The sequence below is a fragment of the Melospiza georgiana genome, chromosome 19 (genome assembly GCF_028018845.1).
Source record: "Melospiza georgiana isolate bMelGeo1 chromosome 19, bMelGeo1.pri, whole genome shotgun sequence".
Taxonomy (NCBI): Eukaryota; Metazoa; Chordata; class Aves; order Passeriformes; family Passerellidae; genus Melospiza; species Melospiza georgiana.
In genome coordinates this window covers 6,346,631-6,365,542 of record NC_080448.1, presented here as the reverse complement: position 1 = coordinate 6,365,542, position 18,912 = coordinate 6,346,631, and the positions used below count along the sequence as shown (strand labels likewise).

The following is an 18,912-nucleotide window of genomic DNA, read 5'->3' as shown; positions in this document are numbered from 1 at the left end:
CTCTGCACCTGTAATATTGTCATGGCTACACAGGAAGTTCACATTGTGAGTGGGCAGTATGTTGAAATAGATGGGAGCGTCCTGAAATGTGAGCGAGGATAGATATTTGTACAAAGGAAATCTTTCCCATTTCATTTTCTCCCTCTAATGGAAGAAGAAAAATCACTTTCAGTTGCTATTGTAAATAAAAAAAATTCCAGCAATTTTTTTAAGTAGACAATTCTACTCCTCAAAGCACAGTCCCACTCTTTTGATAAGACTTCCATTGAATGCAATGTGGAATTTGCTGAAGTAGGAACTGCTGGGTGATGCTTACTGAGATGTATTTTTTCTTTAGGATGCAACTGTCTCCAGACTGGAGAATATTGAAGAAATGATAAGTCAACTGACTATTTTTTTCTCATTTAAGGGATGAAATGCCAGAGCAATGTGAAGGACTGGTAGAAGCAGGATATGATGTTTGACAACCAGACAAAGAAAATGTAAATTCTTCACCGGGCAGCAAAAAACAGCAGACAGGATCTGGTGAAGTGAGCTGGGAGTCACTGTGACAGTAAGAATGTGATCTGCTAGTGTTGTCTGTCATCACTTTGCTATCTGTGTACTTGAAGACAAATGAATGTGCTGCTTGAGAATAAAAGGGTAGAATTCAAATTTAAATGCACTTAGCTTTGTGAAGATGTCACTGAAATGTAAATATAGCCCTGTTTCCTTATATGTGAAATAACGATTTCCTATAAAGAAATAATATAAGTTCCCTTTTTGGGGATGGCTGGAGTGGGTCTGTGTTTATCCTTGCCTTTGGCTGGGGCAGGGCAGGAGGTTCCCCCTCCTCCTCTCTTTTGGGGGGACGGGGGGCTTCCCCATGCTCATCTGGCCTTTGGGGTTGCCAGGAGGTCTCATCCTCCTCTCCCCTGAAAGGGCTCAGGGGTCTCCCCGCTCCTTTCCCCTCGTCGGGAAAACAAACATCAGCCAAAGCCTTCGGTGTGCAGTTAAACTGGATTCCTGCCCATTTTATTGTGCTTCGTCCACGGGGGCAGGGGAGGAAGGGGCGGTGTTCGAGGGGTCTCCGTTCCCCTCGTCCTGGGGTACGCTTGGGAAGGACGTGTCCTCGCCCGTCTCATCCTGCAGGATGATGGGCAGTTTCTCGATCCGCCTCACCTTGGCAAGGCTGGGGGCGGCCTCGGTCCCCATGCGCTTTTGGGAGGACCCTCTGCGTCTGTTCCTCTCAGATGCGGGGGGACCTGGCATTGTGTCCACGTCCCTCCGACTCAGGCTGGGCCGGCGCAGCGTCTCTCCCCCGCCTCGGTTGAGGGTGCGGTGGTTCCATCGCCCTCCGCTCTGGGGGGCCATTCTCTCCGTGCCCCTGCGGTTTGCGGGGGCTCGCCGCTGTCGCCGTCCTCGCGGCCCCCGGCCGTTCTGCGACCTACGTGGCTTGGACCGGCCGGAGCCGCTCTCTGTCCTTCTTCGATTTTGAGGGGCCGGCATTTTCGCTGTCCCTCTTCGCTCAGGGGGTGCCGGCACTTTGTCCCTCTCCTGTTTGGGGCGGGGGAGATGGCGGGGCCGGCGCAGGGAGCCGTGAGCAGCCACAAAGGGCGCTCCCACCTCCCTCCCAAGCACGGCGCGCACCCCCCCCCGTAGCCCGGGCGCGCAGGGTCGCGGCGCTGCGAGGCAGGGGCGGCCCCGAGGCTGCGGCGTCGCGGGGCCGAGGGCGCAGAGCTCCGCCTGCCCCGGCCGCCGCCGCTGCGCTCTGAGCGAACCCGGCATTCCCGCCGCACTTTATATAGGCGGCTGAAACCCCGCCCCACTCACCAACAGCCAATAGGAGTTCTGTGACGACACAATGGGGGCCGGAGCAATAGTGGAGGCCTCTGTGACGATTCGGAGATGCAGGGGGGCGGGACCGCGACGTCACCGGGCGATGTGACAGCCAGAGGGCTCTGTGATGGGCGGGGCCAGGACGTGAATGAGCGATTTAATTGGTTGGGAGGCGGAGCGCTCTGTGACAGACAGCCAGTGGGCGGGGCCGGGCTTTGGGCGGCTTTAGGCTGCGCTCGGGGCTTAGGGCGGGCTTAGAGCCGGGCCCGGCCTTAGGGCTAAAGGCGGCCTTGAGCGCAGAGCCGGGCTCGGGCTGGGGACTGCGACTGGGGCACTGCCTCAGGAACTGCACTCACAGCCAGCGTCATCTCTGTGGAATTTATTGTCATTTTCTCATCGGTTCTACAGTACAAAAGCATGCAAAAAATAGCCTCTCTCTTCATGGTACATATTTACAGTGCAACAGCCCCGTGCTGTCACAGTACTGAGTGCATTTACCTCATGCTGGAATCGTAGCAGAGCACATACAGGGGCAGAGGTTCAGCTTCAAGTGCAACAAGAGACAGAAATACCAACAGAACAGGCCTAGAAATCAGAAAGAGCAGCAAAATTACAGCACAGAGGATCTGCATTGTACCCTCAAGGGTTGCAATTCATGTTTTCTTGCATTTACACCATTTTTTGGGAGCGCTTTGATGGCTTTGTGGGTACTGACGGAGGGTCTGCGCTCTGCCAGCAGCAGCTCTGAGCAAACATGGCTTTTCTCCAGGAAGGGAAGGAGCAGGGCAGGCACTGAGGAGCTGCTTTCCTTCCCTCATCCCATGGAAGGCTGCATTCACAGCAACAGGGTCATGGCATAATGGGGGCTAATTCAGCCTGGGAGGGACTCGAACAGAAGGATGTGGGCCAGAAAGGAAAGCCTTGCACTGCTCTGCTCAGCAAACTGCCCTACAAACCAGCAGAGAGCTCTGGCACCTCATCCCAGCGCCATTTCCACACCAACCCTCCACTCCCTGCTGCACCCAGAGGTGCTCGGGCTCTCAGTGGCATCCCCAGCACAGCCCTCCTGCCTTGGGAATCCACTGGGATCCCTGTCCCTGGGGGAGCCTGGACCTCTCAGGGCTGGGACAAAGCTCTGGGGTTTTGGGCAATTTGGGAGGGAAAGCACTGAGCTGGAGAGAAAAAAGCAGCTCCCAGCCACACACCACACATGGAGAAACCCCCCCATGGCAGCTCTGTGAGGGCTTCAGGGCAGAGCTGTGCTGAAGGAACACAAAATTTCTCCCAGCAGCTCCTCCTTGCAAGTCTGGCAATAAATAAGGAATGAAATTGCGCCCTGGGAGTTGTTTTATGGAGCCACTGTTTGTTTTGCATGGAGCAGCTACACTGTTCCTTGTTGAGATCCCTCTGTTTGGAGCCCCACACAAAGTCAGCAGCCCTGATGCTGCAAACCTCATCTGCCTGCAGGTGTGACACTGGCAGCAGCAAAGGGTTAAAGACACAGACTGTGCATTCCCCAGGGCAGGACAGGAGGGACCTGACCAGGATTTTTACTTAGCACTACCCCAGAACCAAAGGCCAAGAGCCATTAATTCAATGAGACAAAGAAATCCATCTCCTGGAGATCACAGATATGTGCTGCTCCCCCAAATGAGAAATTTCTTTCAAGAAAATCATCCTAATTCTGGAAGAGTCTGGAAAACTTGAGCAGATGCAATGGTGATGGGGGAAAGAGGAGCCCTGCTGGTGATTCCAAACCCAGCTAACCCAGGCCAGAGCATCCCAGTGCTCCAGGAACAGCAGAGGAGAGGATTTGGAGGGGAAAATCACAGAGCACGAGTGTGCCACACCTGCTCTGCACAGCCACACTGAACCCCATCCCCTCTATCAGAGAGGAACAAACAAATATTTACCCATCCAGCTGAAGAGAATGATTTTACTCAAGAGCTGAAAGCGCTGCCTTGCCTGGGATGTTTATTCTCAAACAAATCCCCTCTCTTCAGCCTCTTCCTCTCTTCAGAGCAGAACCAGTTGCCCTGAGCTGCTCTAACATGCACATAAACAAGCAGGGATTTCATTGCAGTGAGTGAGAAGAGCCTGGTTTTGCTATCTGAGCGTTTTTCCTGCTGCCAGGGCACATTTTTTCATCTCATTTCATGCAGGTTTTCAGGCTGCTGTTTGTGACACCATAGGGGTGTTTTTTAGGGGGATAAAGGAAAGCCTGTTGGCAGATTTGCTGAAGAAACAAGGTGTGACACGAGCTCAGAGCTGGAGGAGGTGGTTCTTGGACATGTGGGAACAGCTCCAGAAGGATTTATTTTAGCTGAAAGGGCAAATATTTCAAAGTAGATTTTGAGATAATAATAAAAAACATCCATTCCTCTCCAAAACTGAAGTGATGATTTAGGTACCACTAAAGGAACATCATATGGAGCTCATTTGTAACTCATCATTTGCTTGGTTGCATTAATTAAGGCTGAGAACAGCCTTGGGCATCACTAAAATAACCCCAGATGCCTGGGTTAGCAAATTATTCTTGCCACAGATTAAAAATACAATAACTAACATCATGTTTGCCTCCTTAGAGCACAACCCAGGACTTAAGACTTCAGAAGTCCCACAGAGATGGGGATTACCAGAGGTCCCTTTTCTCCCTGGGGCAGGGCACGTTCCTGAGATGTGTCTTTTCTCCAAGGCCACTCCCTGGTCCAGTCTTAGGGAAAGTTTTTTCCACAAACTGGAGGAGAGATCAGTTTGTATCCATAGATTGTCCCTTCCACAGGCAGCAGTTCCACCTGGACAACCTTTCCCATCTGCAGAATCCCCTGCAGCCCTGAAATGCTGCATGAAATGAGATGAAAAAGCTCTCAGACTTTTCACTCCCTACCTCTGGGTACCTAAATCTTCATGACAAGCAGCAAGTCCCTTGTCCCAGGCTGGGGGAAGGATCAGGGCACCCTCCAGGTGCAGGAGCAGGCTCCTCAGGGCATGCTGAGCTCACAGCTGGTGCAGATACCAAAAACCAGGCAGGATTTAGCACTGGAAGAAGCAATGCAGAGCTCAGCCCCACAGCAGCAACCCTGACAGGATCCAACAGCAGCTTTCAGCATTAAAGGTCTCCATTTAATAGAGAAGCTGCAATTTTCTTTCCAATTTTGCCAATATTTCCAAGGAAGAGCCCAGGCTGGGGAGTGCTGGGCATCACACTGGCATGCTGAGTGAGGGGAGGTGACGGGCTGGGGACAGACAGAAGGCACCAGCAGCAAAGCCCAGCTAGAAAATGTTGGGAAGCATCAAATGAGATTGCAGCAAACAGAACAGGAGCACCAGGATACACCAGCCACTACCAACAACCCTCACACATGTGTCCCCCTGCACAAAAAATGAGGGAACAATGTCCCAAGTCCTCAGGATTAACCTAAAAACAGACACTAAGGTGATTATGTAGGAACCAAATTTAATCATGCCCTTTCTTTAAGTACTATAAAATAAGATTGCAATCCCACTGGCTTCCCAGGGGCACGTTCAGGCCCCATAAGGCTCAAGGGAAAATAATGACATGTATTTTGACAGATGGATGTCACTGGTCTTTACTCTCTGAATGGAAGAGTGAAATTCCTGATTATCCACACAGATTGTACATCAACAGCCACAAAAATGACTGTATTTGCCTTTTTGTGTTTATCTTTTTAAGTGTAATCTCTTACCAGTTGTCAAACTATTGAGATGAAGCTTCTAACCCCAAGTTTAGAAGCAATCTATGGATAAAATAGCAGCATCAGTACATGCATAAAAATCAGAGTCTTAAAATTAAAAATTAAAGCCTTTAAAAAAATTTAAAAATCAAGTTGTGAACTTGTGCTCTGTATCTTCCTAAAAACCCTCCACCAACATTCCATCCTAGGAACTTCTGCCAGTTTGGATCATTTTCAGGAAATTTAAAAGCATCAGGTACACAAGAGATTAAGTGAAGAGATGGAAATGAAATAAAATAAAACCCAAACCTGCCTCTCTTTTCAGCTGCAGACCATGGTCCATGGGTGCAGGAGTGGGTGCAGGAGTGGGAGCATTGCCAGCTCTTTGGCAGAGCAGCCCTGGCAGCAGTCCCTGGAGCACAAAGCTGTTCTGTGTGCCAGCATATCCCCATGCTCAGGGCTCTGTGCCACCCAGGGCTCACCCACACCCAGGGAATCTCCTGGGACTCCTCTGCTTTGCTCTGCCTGACTAAAGCCACGGCTGGGGCAGGACTGACACTGTGCAAAACTCAGGGATCATCCCTCCCTGTGTCTGTCTTTCTCTTTCTTCCCTTTTTGTATTTACCTTTTTAAGGGTAATCTCTTACCAGTTGTCGAATTATTGAGATGAAGCTTCTAACCCCAAGTTTAGAAGCAATCAATGGATAAGGGAAAAAGGAAAAGGGAAGAAAGAGAAAGAAAGACACAGGGAGGGATGATGTTCACTCCAACAGCAGCATCTCGTCCTCATTTCACTGATACCCAAAGACATTTTGTCTTCATCTCCACACCAGCAGCAGCACTCCTGATGTACACAAAATAAAATAAAACAGTTGCCCTCCCGTACAATACTAGGATTTTTTCCCCTGATGCTTGATGTAGATAATGCAACAACACAAGGACAAAGTCTCTGTGGGGGAAAGGCCCCTTGAGGGGAGCCCAGCCCGGCTGCTCGGGTGAAGCACAAGGCACGCACGGAGGAGCCGCGGGCACCTCGGCCGGGGCTGCCGCCACTGCCCGGCTCCTCCCGCCGGGCATTCCCGGCTCCCTCGGCTCCTGCTGGGCTCGGGCTGCTCCTGCCAGGCTCTCTTCGCTCTGCTGGGCAGGCCCCGGGCTGGGCCGTGAGGGCGGTGAGGGCGCTGAGGGTGATGGCGGCCCCGGCAGCAGCCGCACCCTCAGGCCGCGGGCTCGTCCTCGCTCACGTCGGGCAGCTCCGGGTCCCGGGCGGCTTCTCTGCTGCCCTGCGTTCTGCAGGGTGTGGGGAGAGAGAGACATGGTGGGCACACAGCAGGGCAGGGGTGGTTTTTATATCAACAGGGAGCAGCAATGAACCAGCAATGAACCCCTCAGCAATATCGCAGCACAATATCCCTGCAGGGATGGACACCTTGGCCTGGACACCTGCTTGGCCTCTGCTCCCAAAAACTGAGGTACCCCCACCGAGATAGCAGCCACCTAAAGGTGGACACCTAAATAGCAGGACACCTAAATCTTTCAGCGAAAAAGAATTTATTACTCCATTATCAGAAGAAACAAACTTCTTCCCATCTCACTCAGCCCTGGAGATGCCTCAGGATTCAAAGGAAGAAGCTGACACTGACCAGACAGAATCCTGCATATGAATGGAATTTATGCATCATGTATGAGGTGTATGAATATGCAACAGGCTGTTGCTTGTAAGGGTTAATCCTCTGTTAATGGGTGTTCTTTTTCGGGCTTATTTTGCCCAGAAAAAGGTACCCAGACTGTCCCTAACTCTTTGTTTTTATTGTCTCATATTGTCTAATCCTAATAATCCAAATTTTTATTACTCTAATTATATTAATATTTTATAACCATTTTATTACTATTAAACTTTTAAAATCTTAAAAACAAGTGATTGGCATTTTCTTCTTTTTGGAGATAAAGATGTTGTGGGCACACAGCAGGGCAGGGGTGGTTTTTATATCAATAGGGAGCAGCAATGAACCAGCAATGAACACCTCAGCAATATCCCAGCACAATATCCCTGCAGGGATGGGCAGCTCGGCCTGGACACCTGCTTGGCCTCTGCTCCCAAAAACTTGCACTGCACATACACCACAGTAATTTCAACCTTTTCCTCCTGCTCCTAACTTTTGATGTTTTCTCATGCAGAAGGCTTGAGCTGCACTGCACTCCAGGGCACCCTCGAGGAGCAGCACCTCCACCCTGCCCAGCCACCCCAGACAGCATGAGAGTGTCACTGGATGGAGGGAAGGGGACACCTCCAGGTGCCACCCACAGCAGAAACCGATCACAGGCAGGTGACTTCACCTAGAACATCCATTTCTCCACCATACAAAGGTGAAAATGGAGAACATCCATTTCTCCATCCACAACACAAAGGAGGTGATCATCTCCAAGCAGTTGTGTCCCAAGGTGTGTCCAGCCTTGCTCACACCAGTCTGGCTGTACCACAGAATCATGGAGTGGTTTGGGTTGGAAGGAAACCTTGAAGATCACCTTGTTCCACCCTCTGCCATGGGCAGGACACTTCCCACCGTCCCAGGCTGCTCCAAGCCCTGTTCAACCTGGCCTTGGGCACTGCCAGGGATCCAGGGGTAGCCACAGCTGCTCTGGGCATTCTGCAGAACCTACACAGCCAGCTTGGCAGTGGAGTGTCAGTGCCTGGAGCACACAGTGTCTGGGGGCTCTGGGGGTATTTCCTGCCTAGGAACAACACAGAGTACACACAGGGCTAACTCAAGTTTTGAAGAAACCAGAAATGATCCAAAATTGTGTTCCCTTCTCCCTCCACTTCAGCAAAAACCTGCAGTAAACCTGACCTTGAACTCATGGACCATTTCCCTGCAGGAAAGGCTGAGGAACAGCCCTGCCTTCAGTCCTGTCATCCCCCTCTTCAAGTGATTGATCACCTCATTTAGCAGCAGAGGCTCTGTGCTGTAGCAGCTCAGCACAGCCCAGCTCCCTGTCTGACACATCCTGCTGATCCTGCTCCTGTCAGGGCTGTCTTCAGGGCTGTCCCAGCACTCTGAGCAGCCTCTGCCTCTCCAAACACCTCCATGGCAGGCTGAGAGGACCCTCAGGGTGGCAAACAGCAGCCAAAAAGCAGCAGAGATGCAGTACCAGAGCTCCATGTCTGCACAGGAGCCAGGCTCCTGCTGGGAGGCCTGAGGCTGGGTGGGAATCTCCAGTAAATAACTCCTGGTGAGAAATAAGCCTCTATTTCTCCTACATTTTGCAAATCACAGGGGAGCAGAGCCTGGTTTGTGCAGTTCCCCAGGAGAGTGCAGGCTGTGGGGGATCACAGCCACTGAGGATTCACACAAGTTTTGTGTCCCACAAGGAGGGAGCCTCCCCACACTGCCCTCCCAAACACAGGAGCAGGGCACAGGGAGGGTGTGGGACACCTACACAGCACAAACACACCCCTGGCAAGTGCTTAATTTCTCCAAGAGTCCCCATTCAGTGCAGGCTGCTCAAGTCCCTTCCTCCCTATGGAAATGCAGCAGCAGGAGGCAGTGGCACCACATCAGTCCCCATCTCCCTATGCCTGCCTTCTCCTGGCTATTTTTGGAGAATCTCTGCAAGTCCTTCCTCACTCAGAGCAGGTGACATCCTGGCTCTGGCCCATCCATGTGTCCCAGAGCCATAAACCAGGCCAGACAGAGTCTCCAGAGTGCTGGAGCTGCTCCCAAAGGTATTTAGAGATGTGTGGTTGTTTCCCAGTCTCTCAGCCCAGATCTTCCAGCCTGGCTGGAGGCTGTGTCCTGCCTGACCACTGGATCCTAGGACTTCCACTGAGGTGTCTGTAAGCAGCTCATCATGGTTTGCATTAATGTTATTTTGTTATTTATCAGAAATAACTGGATCAACACTTCCTAGAAGGGTCTGTGCTGGTGGTTGGACAAGTGACCATGTTTTGATGAAGTCCCGGCTGGGGTGGTCACTTGGAGCAACCAATTTTTGTCTGCCAGAGCTCTCCCAGTGCTGCAGCAGAGGCAGAAGCACAAGGGGTGGTGGAGCATCTGGAGCAGAGATGGTTCCAGCCTTTTCTTTTGCACAACCATTAAATAATAAACTCAAATTCCAAAGCTCAGCCTTTCCCAAATTCTGTAGTTGTTCCCTCTGCAAACATGGGGCTGAGCACCACTTCCTGCTAAAACCCAACTTGATTTTTCACCCCTCCCTCCCTGAAAACAGCTCAAAGAATCACAAATAGAAATAATAATAAAGAGCACACATAAACATTAGTGTGACACACACAGAATGACTGCAATAAAACTGCTCCTACAGGAAGGAAGGATGGAGCCAAATGCTGTCACTACCACACAAACCACACAGGCTGAGGAGGGGACACAGGTTTCTACAGCACCCAGGGGAAACACAGACATGGATTTACCTTAAAGATGGATGCAAATATACAGATGTGTTTAAGAGGAATCTGTCCCTGAGAGCAAAACAATGAGACAAAGGAAGAAAGTGATCATGAAGACAATGGCAGCAGGTGAAGGAGCTTGTATTTCTGTGCCTGTCCAGCCTAGAGTGCAGAGTGGAATGGGGATGGAACATCAGCCACATTTACCTAAGGACAGGTGAGGACAGGCACTGGCAGCACTGGTACAAACCCAAGCTCCAAATAGCTCCCAGCACATGTCCAGCTGGTGTCCAGCTGTGCTGCCCTGGCACCTCTGGGCTTTTGTGTCCCTTGTGCAATGGGGCAGAGCCCCAGGAGCACTGGGCCCCCAGAGGAACATCCTGTGCCACAGCCCTGTGAGGACATCACCTGCATGTGGGGCATCATTTCCCACAAAACATGCAGTTCTCTCTTTGGGAGGAGCTGTTTCTGCTCAGAGACCTTGGCCAGCCACTTTTTAAACCTCCTTTTCCCCTTGTGCCTAACCCACATGGACAATATGGCCCTAAGGGCAGTGACCTTTTGGGTCTCTTATTGGGAAGATTGAAAGCAGGGTAAGCTTTTAAAATACCAACTGATCCCCCACGGAGGAGCTGACAACCACATTTCGTCAACAGTGTTAGCAGCCATAATGGGAAAGTAAATTGGGTCTGTCAAAACACAGCAATTAATTTGATAGGTAGTACTTGCAATAAATGAGAGCAATAAAATGTGGTGAAGCCAGGGCTGACTCAGTTAGGAGAAATGTGGAGCAGGCAGAAGAAATGCAGAAAACACTGCTATCAGAAATCCAGAACTTAGCTGTGAATGCTGAACTGGGCTTAAAAAATATTCTAAAGCTGGAAAATTAGAAAATATCAGTTGGTTCTGCAGCCACCATTAATGATGGGCTTGAACCTGGCCATAGGATCTGTAAACTCCATGAATCACTGCCTCTCCTGAGAGCTCCTGCAGGAAAGGAAAGGCAGGATGCAGTGACACCTGGCCACTGCCCAGCTGACAGGGAGGTGACAGCTGGCAGCTCTCACACCATTCTAGGTGTGCAACACAGCAACTGCTAAATGGGGCATCATCCTTTTAGTTCCCCTCTACCTGCTGAGTGTGTCTGCACTGAACATCTGCCTTTTAAGCTGCTCAGTGCTGATAAACAGAGCAATAAATAACAGCCAGGAGAGGATTCACTTCTTCCAGGTCTAAAAAACGTTCTGTCCTCCCAGTATTGGCTCCAGAACTGTTTCACGTCAGTGGTGTCTTAATGGTGTCCTCTAAAGGCATCAAGGCTGCCACAGCAAAGCCCTGCTGCTACCACAGACATCAGCCCAGAGCATTTCCAGGGACAGGGCCCAGCATGCTGTGCAGGTAATGCAGGGAGAAATTACAAAAAGATGCAGCCACGTGATTTAGTTTCCTCCTCTCCAAATCCCAAGGAGTGAGCTTGAAGGACAGCTCCATTTTAAGAGTCATCAATTAGGCATGAAATAGCAGAAAGCTCTGGTAGCAGAGCTCAGCTCAGTGCCAGAGGATTTCCTAGAGTATATCCCCAGAAATGGCAGATGTGAGATGCTTGAGGCAGCACTGAGTGGGGCTCTGGCACTTTCACATGCAGCCTAATTAAATAGATTGAATGTGAAACTGGAGTATTCTAATTGCTTTCCTTTTTTCTTCCCTAGAAACACAACAAGTTATTTCCTACCTACAACCAGAAGGAGATGCAATATTACAAAATCTGATCTCTGTCCCTCTAAAGACCCTCACACTGGGACAAGGGGCTCTGTGCAGGAGAGCTTTGCAGTGTGTGGCTCATTTTTCTCTCAGCTCCTCCAGGGCAGCCACATGTCCAGAGCACAGTGATGGCTGCAGGCACTGCTTTCCTGGCAGATCCCAATTTGGGGGTCCCCTGCCCAGCTGCAAGGGTGATGGACATGCAGAAATCCTGCAGAGCCTTACTACAGCAATATTTTCTGCTCCTGCAAGATCCTAAAGCTTTACAGAAATCCAGGCTCACTTGAAACTTATTTTAACACAGCTGTAATCATAACATTGGCACTTTATATCTGTAGCAAGGGTGGTTTTTCCAGGGAACAAGCAATATGAATTAACAAGTGGATGAGCTTGGTGTCTACTCTGTTTGCCCCTGAGGAAATAACACTGTCATCAAGAGATAACTCACTGAACAATGAATATTTCCCATTTAGCTGTGGCTCACTTGAGATTAATGTCATTGGAGCCAACACATTTATTTAAATTTGAAGTCATTGTCATTAGATTCAGTCAGTAAAACGTTTTCCAAAGTTTGAAATAATAATAATCCATATGCCTTAAAAGGAGCATCCCTGCTGTGGTGTTTAATATACAACACCATTTGTTGGAGAGGCTTGGCAAGTATCTTTCTTTTAAACAACAGTTTTGAGATGGGTTCTCAAAGCTCCAGTTGTGCATGAAATAATTTAGGATTAAGTCAATTGTTACTGCCAAAAATTGGCACTGATGGCATGAGACTGAGAAATTAAGCACAGGGATTGGTGCAGTGGAGAACTGGCACATTTATATTGATTTTGGATATTTTTAAGTGCTCACAGCTGGGCAGAGGCCAGCTCAGCATGGCTGCAGCTCCATCCCTGGTTTGGTTTTGTAAAATGAGGGCACCAGACACAGCAGCACAACAGTGGAAATGACACAATGCTTTAAAAAATAAACTTTTCAGTCTGTACAAGGAGCCTGAAAACACACAGGACCAGAATGAGCTGAGACAGGGAAAGGTGCTGGGTTTCAATGAACTGAAACAAATCTGACTAGCAACTCTAAAAAGGAGACAAAAGTGGAGGCTTACAGCTCATCTTGAAAGCCTAAGAATATTTTATAAAGGACAAGACATTGATAATGTGGCTGCTCAGAAGTTTCACAGCTACCTGAGATCAAATGAGATTTGTTTTTTCTGAGCAGATACTGAAGCACCCAGCTCCAGGCAGGAATCAGCATCAAGGGTCAAGGGGTTTTCCCCCACCTGGGTGAGTTTTCAAGCACCTCAAATGAAGGCAGAAAGGAACAGATCCCTTTTGGAAACAGGCTCAGGGTTACCACCCTGAAATATCAGTTCATGCAGGGTTTAAAAAGAAATTCTGCCTTGCTCCAAGTCACCTTTCTGGGATAGTGGGAAGAATAAAATACATTTTTCTTCAAATTTAGTAAATGTTTCCCCATTCCAGAGCAATGCAGTGCAGTGACCAGCAATGATAGTGAAGATATGGGTAGAGACATGTGTCCAATTAGCAATGACTAATTTGGAATGCATTGAGTGAAGAGGAACAAATCAGGGCAGATCCCTTGTGCTAAGAGCTGTGGCTGCCATGCTCCAGATGTGTCCCACAGCAGCACCCATGAGCAGAGCAGGGTGTTTAAATGCCAAACTGGTGTCTGCCCATGGACACCATGACAAAGCCTTCATTTCGTCTCCAGCACTCAGCTGGGGACATAGAAAATGATCATCCTTAATTGAGCTGAGCCCTGAAATCCCCACACACCTGTGAGAGACAGAGAGAGACTCCTCTAAGTGTGTTATCAATGGTGCAGTGAGGCTCAGCACACCCCCATGGGAGTCTGCTGGGAAGGGCACTGGGATTCTGGGTGGAAAAGAATCATTTTGGGACAACACAACTTTGTTGTCTGCCACAGCCTTATAGATCCTGTGAGGTGAAAGCTTTATTTATATAAAAAGAATTGTCCCAGATCAGGTCGAGCTGTTATTTACTGGACTGATGGCCCAGAATACTGGCTCTAAAAGGAATCAGTGACAAAAATGAGGGAGAAAGAGTAAGAACCAAGTAAAGGACAGAGGAATTCTCTCCCTGTACACACCATCATGGTTAAAAACTGCTGCTGAATCTATTAGTCATCAAGATCTCTATTCTCTTTTTAATCCCAATATAGTAATTTCTACCCAACCTCAAAGTATCCCCTTGCAATGTGTTCCACTATTTCATTAACTGGCAGAAAACTGTGTGAAAAACACTATGTGTTCTCAAGTGAAAAAGCAATTTCAAAGTGTTCTCTTTTGTCCGACCATGATGTCTCTGTCCAGACTTGGGCCCCAGACCACAGACCAAATCCCATAATCTCATTTTGAGTGAAAAAACCTACATAAACTGCTCATTTGGTACCATTTCTGTTGTCCATAGAAAGGAAAGAAGAATTAAACCTTCCAATATATATCCAAGCTAGACCCTAATTAAATTTATTTCACTTCACCAGTCTCTAATGGATCTTTGATCACAGCATTATAAATTAACAGGTGAAAAAACAGACTCAGGTTTAGCACCTTATATGTGTTTGGGCCAAGCCCATCTTACAGAGAGACCTGCATCTATAAAAGAGTTTTTAGGCTGCAGTCTAAAAACTGATTTATTGTACATATATATATATTTTTATATATATATTATATATATATATATATATATATATATTAAATAAATAAATATATATATATATATATAATAAATATATATATATAATAGAAAAAATATTATATAAATAAAAATTTAGTCTGAGAGGACTTGGGGTAGATTTTATCTCCAGTGTTTGATGCAGAAGGGAGTTTTGTCTTTGAATGCTACAGAAAGATTTGCAAGGTGCTTTTTCCACCCTCCCTCCCTCCCCACAGGCCCTGGCCGTGCTGCAGAGCAGGCATGGCTGTGGTACCTACATCAGCAGGTTCCCTGGAGCAGACATGGATCTCTCCTCCCTCCTTGTCTGGACCTCAAAGGGGTTCCCAAAGGAGCGTTTCCTCAGCATGGCCTTCACCAGGATCTTTGAGGAACAGAACAGAGCAGTGAGAACAGTAGGGCTGGCTCCTGGAAGCCAGTTCAAAGGAGGAACAACAGCTTCTTTAATAATTCAGCTGACATTTTACAGCAAAGAGCACAAAGCAAAGCTGCTTGAGAGAGCCAGGCTGCTGCAGCAGTCAGGCACAAGAAGTTCACACCAGGTCAAATAGCTGAGATTTCATGCCAGGAACACACGTGTCCTGTCACAGACATATTTCATGAAAAATCTAAAAATCTTTTCCTTAGGATCTTTTCTCCTGAGAAGCTGAGAGGCCTCAGAAACTAAATGTAAACAATGATTATCTGCTGCTGTGGAATGCAACAGGTGCATCTTTGATTAGTCTCATGTGGTTGTTTTTTATGAATAGCTAATCACAGTCAGCTGTCTCAAACTTTCTAGTCAGTTACAAGATTTTATTATCATTTCTATTCTATTCCTTTATTTGCTAACCTTCTGATTAAACATTTTCTCCTATTCTTTTAGTTTTAGTATATAATTAGTATATAGTGTTTAGTATATAGTATTTAGCATATAGTATTTAGTATATTAGTATATAGTATATATTATATATAGTATTTAGTATATATTTAGTATATAACTCTCGTATAGTAATATAATATAATATAATATAATATAATATAATATAATATAATATAATATAATATAATATAATATAATATAATATAATATAATAATATAATATAATATAATATAATATAATATAATATAATATTTTTATATAATAATATAATATAATATAATATAATATAATATAATATAATATAATATAATATAATATAATATAATATAATATAATATAATAATTTTATATAATAAATAAAATAATAAATCAGCCTTCTGAAACATGGAGTCAAGATTCTCCTCTCTCCCCTCTTCCTGGGACCCCTGTGAACCCCACCCCAATGTCCCCTCTCCAAACCTCGCCCAGCAGCAGAAGGCTGCAGCCCAGCTCAGAGGATGTGTTGTATCTCACACCTACCACAGCTGGCAGGCTGGGGATGGTCTTCACGGAGTTCTTGACCTCCTCCTCGGTGACCTCCACCACGGAGCAGTGCTCCTCCTCCAGCGGCAGCGGCTCGGCGCCGCCCCGGCTCAGCCAGGGGTGCACCTGCAGGGACACACAGCTCTGGGCTAAAACACAAACGGGGCACAGGGCTCCCTGCTGCCAGCACTGCTCCCTCTCCTGCTGCCTGAGGGGGTTTTTAACCAGCTCCCTCGGAAGTGGCTGCAGTCTGGCTCAGTGCTGTCACACTGCTGCCTCCCACCAGCACCATGGCATCCTCTGAATCAAGTTTGAAACACTTTGGTAACCTGAGTTATCTGGAGCGTTTTCATTCTTTGTATTGCATGCAGCAGAGCAAAGCCCCCTTTTCTTGCTGCCTCTCATGGGATGGTTTCTTGGCTGGGAGCAGGAGGAAAGCCCTGTCTGAGGGTAAGGGCTGAGCACAGAGCCCAGCCTGACACGTCCTCTGTCAGCATCCAAGTCACCAGGGACACCAGTCAGGGACAAGGGCCAGCACTCAGCTCTGCTCTTCTGTGATACCCACAGGATCCCACACTGTGTCTGCAAGAGCTGTCAAGTGAAATCCCATAAATACGGCTCCAAACCTGCTGTCAAGTGAAACCCCATAAATACACCTCCAAACCTGCTGTCAAGTGAAATCCCATAAATACACCTCCAAACCTGCCTTTGGCCTCCTGGGCATGGAAGGAAGGGATGTCACATTTTTTTCCTGAAGCTCACCCTTTCTAGAAATACTGGTGTTGGCCTGGGACAAAGCAAAGCAGGGCTTGCCCTGTAGAGCATGCTGATGGATCTCTATGAAAATCTTCCAGCACACCTAAAGCCTTGGTGAGGGGTGACAGGAGGACAGCAAGCCCACACAAACCCAGAGTGAAACCACAACCTGTGAAGAAGTACTGTGCTCTGCCAGGCCTGTTCATTCTTTCTATTATTCAACATCTTCCAAATAATGGTGATAGAAAAAAATGTGCTCCCTTGAGGCCACTGGGCACACAAGGACCAGAGGAGGAACACACATCCAGTCCCTGGAATGCACATCCAGCACTGCCAGCCCAGGCTCTGCAGCCAGCAGCTCCCCTGACAATGCTGATTCTCCCAGGGATTCACTGAGATCAGCCAGCTTTTGAGTAATTTTCATTTAAATAAGCAAACAAGAAAGCTTTTGTCAATATTCCCCAAGCAAGCAGCAGTGATGGAGCTGTGGCTGCAAAACGAGTGCTCTCCTTCTCCAAGGGAGGGTGCTAGAGACAGCTCCCAAAACAAACACTGGGACAGCTCTGCCTCATTAGAAGGTACCAAAGGACACAAAATCAGCTGAGACAAAGCTCTAACATCAAGGCCCACCTTACCTTAATTTCAGGGACTGTTATCCTGGTTTCTGGATTTTTATCCAGCATGCGCAGGATCAGCTCCTTGAGCTCGTCACTTATCTGTGCCCTGAGTGAAGAAAACAGAAAACAGCAGCACACAGTTAACCAGGGAGCTGTAAATGCAGCAATGCACATTTCTTACTGCAGTTACCTGGCAGAGAATCTGCTCTGCTCAGGAGGTATTTTCTCTGCAAAGCTGGCTTGGAAAAAAGGAAGGCACCACAGTCACTGCTGCAGGGCTTGGTTATTCTGTGTTGGTTATCCTGGCTTGGTTATCCTGTCCTGCCCCCTAATACAGCAGCACACACCCAAAATGCAGCATGAGGGACAGGTGAAGGGGTCTAAGGACATTCTTAAAGACAGGGAATTTCTGAGGGGAGATTTGGAAGAACAAAGTGCTCCTGAGAGCAGAACTTGAGATGAACTCTGTGAATCAAGAGGGGCACAGCTTAATTTGCTGAACCTGCATCATGAGCAATGGTATGCTGGATAAAACACCCCCATCTGACATTCAAGTTCCCAGCTAAGCTTCCAGGTTGTGTTATTTAAATTCTTCCAGGTTCTGTAATTTAACTTGCTTCCAGATCACAGATTGCAGGCAGCCTGTAACTCACTATCCTCTACCTGCAAAGCTCAGCCTTGGGCTAACAACAGGAGGGAATGAACAAATGCAAATAAGATAAATACATCAAAAATTTTAACCCTATTTCCAAGATCTAAACGTGATGGCACCTGAACCCAGAAGCCACTCCCTTGACATGGAGCCCTTGGTCCTGCAGCCCACAGGCTGCAATGATTCCTGTGGTTAATGATGCAGGAGATGCCTTTGAAACGCACCAGATCTGAATGATCAAAGTGCTGCTGAAGTAAAATGCCAGCATGTGACTGGATTGCATTAGGCAGTTGAAAGTCTGTGTCACAAATGACTCCTGAAGAATTGTGTTTCTTCATGGAGATGCAACTCAGCAGCACAAAATGTCACTCCCCAGGAAGGCTGGATTTGAGGCTGGAAACAAGAGTGAGCACCAGGTGCTGTGCCCACCTGCTCTGCAGAGAAGGGAATAAACTATCACAAACCAAAATGCAAACCACATCACAGCAAGGGATATTTCAGTCTGATGAAAACAGAGCTGCTGTTTAATAATTCATGAATATTTTATTGGGGCTTTGGCTATGAGATCTTTACAAACAACCACAAGGAAATGCTGCTAGTTCAGAGGCAAGAAGGGGGTTCAGTTTGAAGTCTAAACACTTAGAGTTGCATCAAGGCTCTGCTGTACACAGGCAGTAGTGACCAGACAAGGGGAAGAACAGGATGAGTCCTCAGAGACTCAGGTGACAATTTCAGTTGGAATGGAAAGAACAGTGCTGCTCTTGAGATGAGCTCCAGAGGAACAGCCATGGGCAGTGACAGTGCATTTAGCAGCTCGGAATGAACAGATTCCTTCCAGACACCACACTGATGCAGGTGAGATGGCATTTAAAAGAAATACTCAAAATCAGTTCTGTGCCAAAGTGTCAACAGCTTTACTTAAAGTAAAATAAATGGAATATAAAATCAGTTAACATTTCTGGGCACCAGACTGATTTCTACACAACCCAGGATTAAAGTCATGGGGAAAAGGATCTCCCAGTGTCAGGTGGGTTATGGCCAGGTAACAGATCACATCAGTCTGCTTTCCCTCTCTCCATTCTGCAGCACAGGGTGAACTCTGTGCCCAGTGG

General features: G+C 47.7%; 1 protein-coding gene across 7 annotated transcripts in view; it reads right to left on the bottom strand.

Annotated features, from left to right (window-relative positions):
- Nucleotides 1-3,308: 3,308 nt before the first annotated feature.
- Nucleotides 3,309-18,912, bottom strand: part of CAMKK1 (calcium/calmodulin dependent protein kinase kinase 1) — a 98,079-nt gene continuing 82,475 nt past the window's right edge. For all 7 annotated transcript variants that reach the window (XM_058037830.1, XM_058037831.1, XM_058037836.1 and 4 more), the window contains exons 13-16: nt 17,167-17,254; nt 15,773-15,901; nt 14,651-14,754; nt 3,309-6,800 (exon numbers count right to left, since the gene is read on the bottom strand). In XM_058037830.1, coding sequence (XP_057893813.1) covers nt 6,728-6,800; nt 14,651-14,754; nt 15,773-15,901; nt 17,167-17,254 — 394 coding nt within the window. In that variant the 3' untranslated portion in view covers nt 3,309-6,727. The remainder of the gene's footprint in view (nt 6,801-14,650; nt 14,755-15,772; nt 15,902-17,166; nt 17,255-18,912) is intronic.